This window comes from Chelonia mydas, chromosome 14 (genome assembly GCF_015237465.2).
Source record: "Chelonia mydas isolate rCheMyd1 chromosome 14, rCheMyd1.pri.v2, whole genome shotgun sequence".
NCBI classification, from domain to species: domain Eukaryota; kingdom Metazoa; phylum Chordata; order Testudines; family Cheloniidae; genus Chelonia; species Chelonia mydas.
Genome location: NC_051254.2, coordinates 29,087,755 through 29,095,715, shown reverse-complemented (window position 1 = coordinate 29,095,715; position 7,961 = coordinate 29,087,755). Strand labels below are relative to the sequence as shown.

General features: G+C 45.4%; 2 protein-coding genes across 2 annotated transcripts; both read left to right on the top strand.

Moving 5' to 3' along the window:
• The first annotated feature begins 3,339 nt into the window (after positions 1-3,339).
• LOC122462976 (zinc finger protein 707-like) lies at positions 3,340-5,198 on the top strand. Its single transcript, XM_043528920.1, has 4 exons — positions 3,340-3,373; positions 3,858-3,984; positions 4,604-4,717; positions 5,082-5,198. Exons 1-4 carry the CDS (start codon positions 3,350-3,352, stop codon positions 5,102-5,104), a joined length of 288 nt encoding a protein of 95 aa, XP_043384855.1. The 5' UTR covers positions 3,340-3,349; the 3' UTR covers positions 5,105-5,198.
• Positions 5,121-7,198, top strand: LOC102940725 (zinc finger protein 665). The gene has a single exon (XM_027817657.3). It carries the CDS (start codon positions 5,510-5,512, stop codon positions 6,701-6,703), a length of 1,194 nt encoding a protein of 397 aa, XP_027673458.2. The 5' UTR covers positions 5,121-5,509; the 3' UTR covers positions 6,704-7,198.
• Positions 7,199-7,961: the final 763 nt, after the last annotated feature.

The window sequence follows — 7,961 nt, the reverse complement described above, 5'->3', positions numbered from 1 at the left end:
CTTTCTTTGTGCTCAGGATACTGCAACCCTAGAGCTAGCTGGACTTCCTGGGGTAGATGCTGCTGCCTCCATTGTGATCTGGGAGCCTGAGCTGAGAGGCTGCTGCTGCCCAGTGGGGTCTGTGCTGGAACAGACCATCATTAAAACCCCTCTTTGCCCAACCAGGGGGACTTTCTTCGGTGGCTGGAACCAGCCCTGGGCTCTGCTGACACAGAATATATTGGAAGGACAGAACAGGTCGTGCAGGTGGGGGAGTGGCACTATATGTGAAAGAAAGCATAGAATCAAATGAAGTAAAAATCTTAAATGAACCAACCTGTACCATAGAATCTCTATGGATAGTAATTCCATGCTCTAATCATAAGAATATAGCAGTAGGGATATATTACTGACCACCTGACCAGGATGCTGATAGTGACGGTGAAATGCTCAGGAAGAGTAGAGAGGCTATTAAAATAAAAAACTCAGCAGTAATGGGAGATTTCAACTATCCCCATGTTGACTGGGTATGTAACACCCAGGATGGGATGCAGAGATAAAGTTTTTTGACACCTTAAATGACTGCTTCTTGGAGCACCTAGTCCTTAAACCCACAAGAGGAGAGGCAATTCTTGATTTAGTCCTAAATGGATCACAGGATCTGGTTCAAAAGGTGAATATCGCTGGATCACTTGGTAATAATGACCATAATATAATTAAATTTAACATCCCTGTGGTGGGGAGAACAACACAGCAGCCCAACGTTGTCGCATTTAATTTCAGAAAGAGGAACTACACAAAAATGAGGAGGTTAGTTAAACAGAAATTAAAACATACAGCGCCAAAAGTGAAATCCCTACAAGCTGCATGGAAACTTTTAAAAGACACCATAATAGAAGCTCAACTTAAATGTACAACCCAAATTAAAAAACATAGAGAACGAAAAAAGTGCCACGGTGGCTTAACAACAAAGTAAAAGAAGCAGTGAGAAGCAAAAAAGCATCCTTTAAAAAGTGGAAGTTAAATCCTAGTGAGGACAATAGAAATGAGCATAAACTCTGGCAAATGAAGTGTAAAAATATAATTAGGAAGGGCAAAAAAGAATTTGAAGAACAGCTAGCCAAAGACTCAAAAAGTAATAGCAAAAATTTTTTTAAGTACATCAGAAGCAGGAAGCCTGTTAAACAATCAGTGGGTTGAAATAGACGATCGAGATGCTAAAGGAGCACTCAAGGACGATAAAGCTGGGCGGGAACTGGAGAGGGGAGCAAGTTGGGGCTTACAGGGCTGCTGCTCAGCATATTCATAAATGATCTGGGAAAAGGGATAAACAGTGAGGTGGCAAAATTTGCAGATGGTACAAAACTACGCAACTGCAAAGAGCTACAAAAGGATCTCTCAAAACTGGGTGACTGGGCAACAAAATGGCAGATGAAATTCAATGTTGATAAATGCAAAGTTATGCAGAGTGGAAAACATAATCCCAACTGTACATATAAAATGATGGCGTCTAAATTGGCTGTTACCACTCAAGAAAGAGATCTTGGAGTCATTGTGGATAGTTCTCTGAAACCATCCACTCAATGTGCAGCGGCAGTCAAAAAAGCAAACAGAATGTTGGGAATCATTAAGAAAGGGATAGATAAGAAGAGATAATAAGACAAAAAATATCATATTGTCTCTATATAAATCCATGGTATTCCCACATCTTGAATACTGCCTGCAGTGGTCACCCCATCTCAAAAAAGACATATTGGAATTGGAAAAGGTTCAGAAAAAGGCAACAAAAATTATTAGGGGTATGGAACGGCTGCCATATGAGGAGAGTTTAATAAGACTGGGACTTTTCATCTTGGAAAAAAGACGACTAAGGGGGGTTATGATAGAGGTCTATAAAATCATGACTGATGTGGAGAAAGTAAATAAGGAAGTGTTATTTACTCTTTCTCATAACACAAGAATTAGAGGTCACCAAATGAAATTAATAGGCAGCAGATGTAAACCAAACAAAAGGAAGTATTTTTTCACACAACGCACAGTCAACCTGTGGAACTCCTTGCCGGAGGATGTTGTGAAGGCCAAGACTATAACAGGGTTCAAAAAAGAACTAGGTAAATTCATGGAGGATAGGTCGATAAATGGCTATTAGCCAGGTTGGGCAGGGATGTTGTCCCTAGCCTCTGTTTGCAGAAGCTGGGAATGGGCGACAGGAGATGGATCACTTGATGGTTACCTGTTCTGTTCATTCTCTGTGGGGCATCTGGCATTGGCCACTGTCGGAAGACTGGATACTGGGCTAGATGGACTTTGGTCTGACCCAATATGGCCGATCTTATGTTCTTATGACGCCAGATCCTGAGTCGGAGACTCCAGCTGATGAGAGAGACTTAGGGAAAAGTGCTGGGTCCGGGCAGGAAAGTGACTCTGCACAAACGGCCCCTCCTTGCCCTATCTCTGCTCCCCAGGGGTTTGCGAGTCCCATAGCTGCTGCCCCCGACACATCCAGGCCCACATTCCTGTTGGCAGTGGCAGTAGCTATTGGAGAGGAAATGCCCACAGGAATGGCAGGACAGTAACCAGTTCTTCCATGCAGAAGGGAGAGTGGAGAGACTGAAAGAGACAGCAGGAGCAATAAGTGGGGAGGAAGGTTCCTGGCTCCCAACCCTGCCCAGCTCCATTCCCTGCAGTATCCCAGGGCACATTGACTTTCCTGGGACAAGGTGAGGAACAGAGACAGAGAAAGCCAGTTCCTGCCTCTGCCTAGTCCCCGTGATGCTGGGGGAATGTGCTGCCCTGGGGACAGTGTCAGGGGGATCCCCCAAAATGGCTCCTTTGATTCTGCTCTTTTTTATCTTTTGGCTCAGAGACTCTGTTCCTGGGAGGGTTTAAAAATGTCTCGTGTTTAGTCCCAGTGGGAAGGGTCAGGTCTGTGTTGTAATAACATAACTGAGAGTTTTCCCAGCATGGCAGAGTCTAGAGCAGAGTTTCTCAAACTGGGGGTCAGCACCGCTCAGGGGGTCATGAGGTTATTACATAGGGGGGTTGCGAGCTGTTTGCCTCCACCCCAAACCCCGCTTTGCCTCCAGCATTTATAATGGTGTTAAATATATAAAAATGTGTTTTTAATGTTTAAGGCGGGGTCACACACAGGGGCTTGCTATGTGAAAGGGGTCACCAGTAAAAAAATCTGAGAACCCCTGGTCTCGAATGTCTGTCTGCAAGGAAAGAGCCTGGGGGCAATCGGGGTGTGAAATGGACTAACGCTAATTAAGAAACCTCCCCAGTTGCCCTTCTTATCCTGACAGTCTGCAGAGTAACCATCACATTTTGCTCCAGATCATCCCATCGTCATAGGGGCTGGGGAAGGGAAATGGCTGTGGTGGATCCAGCTCAGGTAGCAGAAATTTGTGGGGAGCTCGTGGGGAGGGTTGTCGTGAAGGGGGAGGGTTGCCATGGAGGGGAGGGGCAGGGAGGGGACAGGGTGTGATAAACTTCATGGGCCATGCTCAGTCTAAGGCTGGGAAAACAGACCAGAGTGCTGGAGGCTAAACCCACTAGGCAAAGACTCTGCTGAAATACAGTTGCTGGGATTCCTGTCTCTGTCCCCTGCCCAGAGCTCTGCTTCCCATATCAGCCTGTGCCTCGTAGGTATGTGGTAAATGAAAAGACCCTGCCTTCCTCCATCTGCTGGGATGGACAAGGAGCTCTCCCCTTCTGTCTGTTCCCTGGAGACTCCTGGCCACTCTCAACAGGGTGGGGGTGGGATTCTGCTCCTCTGGCCTTTCCAGAGCTGCCCTATTTCTGTGCTTCTTCCCCCATAAATACTGGGATTGTGGCTGGGACAGCAGGTGCTGAGAAGGGAACATTTGTTGTTTCAGATGCCGGTGACCTTCGAGGATGTGGCTGTATATTTCAGTGAGGGGCAGGGGGCTCTGCTGGACCCCGGTCAGAGAGCCCTCTACAGGGACGTCAGGCAGGAGAATTATGAGACGGTGACTTCGCTGGGTAAGGACTCCTGTCCCCTCAGCTATTTGAAGCCAGGGGTCTGCATTTCTGAATCTGGTCAGGTTCTTCCCTGGTCAGGTACATTAGAGGGGAGTGTGTCACATAGTCCAGAGCTCCAGTGTGCGAGAGCCGTTCACCTCCATACCTCCTCCAACAGGATAGGGGAGTCATGAACCTAATGGACATGCTAATTCATCCCCTTACCTCCAGCTTTCACAGGGACAGAAGCAATGTGTTAACCTATCTGCATTAATTCTCACTCACACACAGAATCTCTGTGCACCTCCCTTCATGCGACTAGCTCTATGTGTGGGGAGGCCTCTGATCTCTGTAGGTTCAGACATAGGCAGGGGTTTAACACCAGAGCTGTGTGTGTGCCTCAGCAAGTCACCCATAGCCCACAGATCCTGAAAGCTCCTAGTGAGGGTGCGACAACTCCCCCTGCCCCAGACATCTGCCTCTCTCAAGGGGGCTCAGTGACCATGTTCCCATCTGTTCAGACCCCACAACCCCCCAGCAAATCATGGGGTCAGTTTAATCTCATTATGTGCCCTTTGTGACAAATACTCCACCAATCCTCAGTGCACTCTGATCATGCCTGATTTCACCCCCTGCGCAGGACTCTCCATTCCCAAACCTGACCTAATAGCCCGGCTGGAAGCAGGGGAAGAGCTGTGGGTCCCAGATCTCCAGGCCCCCAAGGAAAGCAGCATCCAAAGAGGCAGCCGCACAGGTGAGGAGTCAGTAACACTGACACAGGAGGTATATGGCAAATGAAGGAAAAAGCTGAAAATCCCCAAAATATGGCATGAGCGCCGTCAGTTCTGCCTCATCTCCCCTAGGTAGGCTGTTGTCAGCAGGTGTTGTATAATCATGGCAGATATCGCTCATGACTTCCCACCCACCGTGTTAGCTGTCAGGAGTTTTCTCCCTGATGTCACTTCCCTGTGAGTGTTTGGATGGGATGTGGTGGCAGAATCCAGTTTCTTAGTCTCCCCAAAGTTATTTTGTTGTGTTTTCCCTCTTTGCTATTCCCCTTTCTGTCCTTTCTGCCAGCCCAGGCAATGACTCCTGCCTGGATTCTCCCTCTCCCCCAGCAGGTGACAAGACAAAGAGTTAGAATGAGGAGGGGAATCCACAGCAGGAAGGTCCTGAGAAAATAGAACTTCAGGGGAGGTTATTGAGAAGAGCTGAAGGGAATTTTTCCCAGTGCTTGGAACAGAGAAAAGCCTGGAGTAATTGGCACAGGTCAAAGAGGAACCTGGGAAACCACCGAAGGAAGAAAGTGGATGAATCCATTGAATATGGGGGAGGAGGCAAGAATCCCAAGGAAACCACAGCCCAGCAGACAAATCCCAAGGAAAAGAAACCCTATAAATGCTTGGATTGTGGGAAAAGCTTCAGTCAGCGCTCAGTCCTTACTAACCATGGGAGAATCCATACAGGAGAGAGACCATATAAATGCTTGGATTGTGGGAAAAGCTTTAATTGGAGCTCAAATCTTACTACCCATCGGAGACTGCACATGGGAGAGAGATCATATGAGTGCCTGGAGTGTGAGAAAAGCTTCAGTCAGCGCTCAGGCCTTATTAGCCATAGCAGAATCCACACAGGAGAGAGACCATATAAATGCCTGGAGTGTGGGAAAAGTTTCAGCGCACCATCAGCCCTCATTACACATCAGAGGACCCACACAGGAGAGAAACCCTATAAATGCTTGGACTGTGGGAAAAGCTTCAGTCAACGGACACACCTTATTAGCCATAGGAGAATCCACACAGGAGAGGGACCATATAAATGCACTGAGTGTGGGAAAAGTTTCAGTGTACCATCAACCCTTATTACACATCAGAGGACCCACACGGGAGAGAAACCTTATAAATGCTTGGACTGTGGGAAAAGCTTCAGTCAGCGCTCAGTTCTTACAACCCATGGAAGAATACACACAGGAGAGGGACCATATAAATGCACTGAGTGTAGGAAAAGTTTCAGTGTACGATCAGCCCTTATTATACATCAGAGAACCCACACAGGGGAGAAACCCTATAAGTGCTTAGACTGTGGGAAAAGCTTCAGTCAGCGCTCAGGCCTTATTAGCCACGGGAGAATCCACACAGGAGAGGGACCATATAAATGTTTGGATTGTGGGAAAAGCTTCAGTCGGCGCTCAATCCTTATTAACCATGGGAGAACACACACGGGAGAGGGACCATATAAATGCCTTGAGTGTGGGAAAAGTTTCAGTGCACCATCAGCCCTTATTGTACATCAGAGAACCCACACGGGAGAAAAACCTTATAAATGCTTGGACTGTGGGAAAAGCTTCAGTCAGCGCTCAGTCCTTATTAATCATGGAAGAATCCACACAGGAGAGAGACCCTATAAATGCTTAGACTGCGGGAAAAGCTTCAGTCGAAGCTCAAATCTTGTTACCCATCAGAAACTGCACACGGGAGAGAGACTCTATAAATGCTTGGAGTGTGGCAAAAGTTTCAATCGGAGCTCAAATCTTGTTGCCCATCGGGGACTGCACACGGGAGAGAGACCATATAAATGCTTGGACTGTGGGAAAAGCTTCAGTCAGCACTCAGGCCTTATTAACCATAGGAGAATCCACACTGGAGAGAGACCCTATAAATGCTTGGACTGTGGGAGAAGCTTCAATCGGAGGTCAACTCTTACTTCTCACTGGAGACTACACGTGGGAGAGAGACCATAAAAATACCTTGAGTGTGGGCAAAGCTTCAGTCAGAGCTCAGAACTCAGTTCACATCAGAGAATCCACACAGGAGAGAAATCCTATAAATGCCTCCGCTGTGGGAAAAGTTTCAGTTAGAGCTCAAACTCGGGCTGTCAATTAATCGCAGTTAACTCACACAATTAAGTCAAAACAAATTAACTTGATTAAAAAAAAATCATGATTAATTGCAGTTTTAATCACACTGTTAAACTATAATAGAATATCTATTTAAATTTATTATGAATATTTTTGGATGTTTTTTCTACATTTTCAAATAGATTTCAATTACAACAGAGAATACAAAGGGTACAGGGCTCACTTAATACTATTCTTTTTTATTACAAATATTTGTAGCAGAAAAAAGATAAACAAAAGAAACAGTATTTTTCAATTCACCTCATACAAGTACTGTAGTGGAATCTCTTTATCATGAAAGTGTAACTTAGAAATGTACATTTTTTTTGTTACATAAGTGCACTCAAAACCAAAACAATTTAAAAAATTTAGGGCCTACAAGTTCACTCAGTTCTACTTTTTGTTCAGCCAATCCCTAAGACAATCATGTTTCCATAGTGATGAGGCTCATTAAAAAAATAATTCATTAATTAAATTTGTGACTGAACTCTTTGTGGGAGAATTGTATGTCTCCTGCTCCATGGTTTTACCTGTATTCTGCCATATATTTCATGTTATGGCTGTCTTGGATTATGACCCAGCATATGTTGTTCGATTTAAGAACACTTATATTGCAGATTTGACAAAACACAAAGAAGGTACCAATGTGAGATTTCTAAAGATAGCTACAGCACTCGACCCAAGCTTTAAGAATCTAAAGTGCCTTTCAAAATCTCAGAGGGACAAGATATGGAACTTGCTGTCAGAAGTCATAAAAGAGCAGCACTCTGTTTGGGAAATGACAGAACCTGAACCACCAAAAAGGAAAATCAACCTTCTCTTGGTGGCATCTGACTCAGATAATGTAAATGAACATGTGTCAGTCTGCACTGCTTTGGATCCTTATCAAGCAGAAACCATCATCAGCATGGAAGCATGTCCTCTGGAATGGTGGTCAATTCATGAAAGGGCATACAAATGTTTAGCATATCTGGCATGTAAATACTTTGCTACGCCGGCTACAAAAGTGCCATGAGAATGCCTGTTCTCACTTTCAGGTGACATTGTACATGAGAAGTGGGCACTAGGTTGAGATGGCAGAATTTGGTTTCCTATCGAGGAT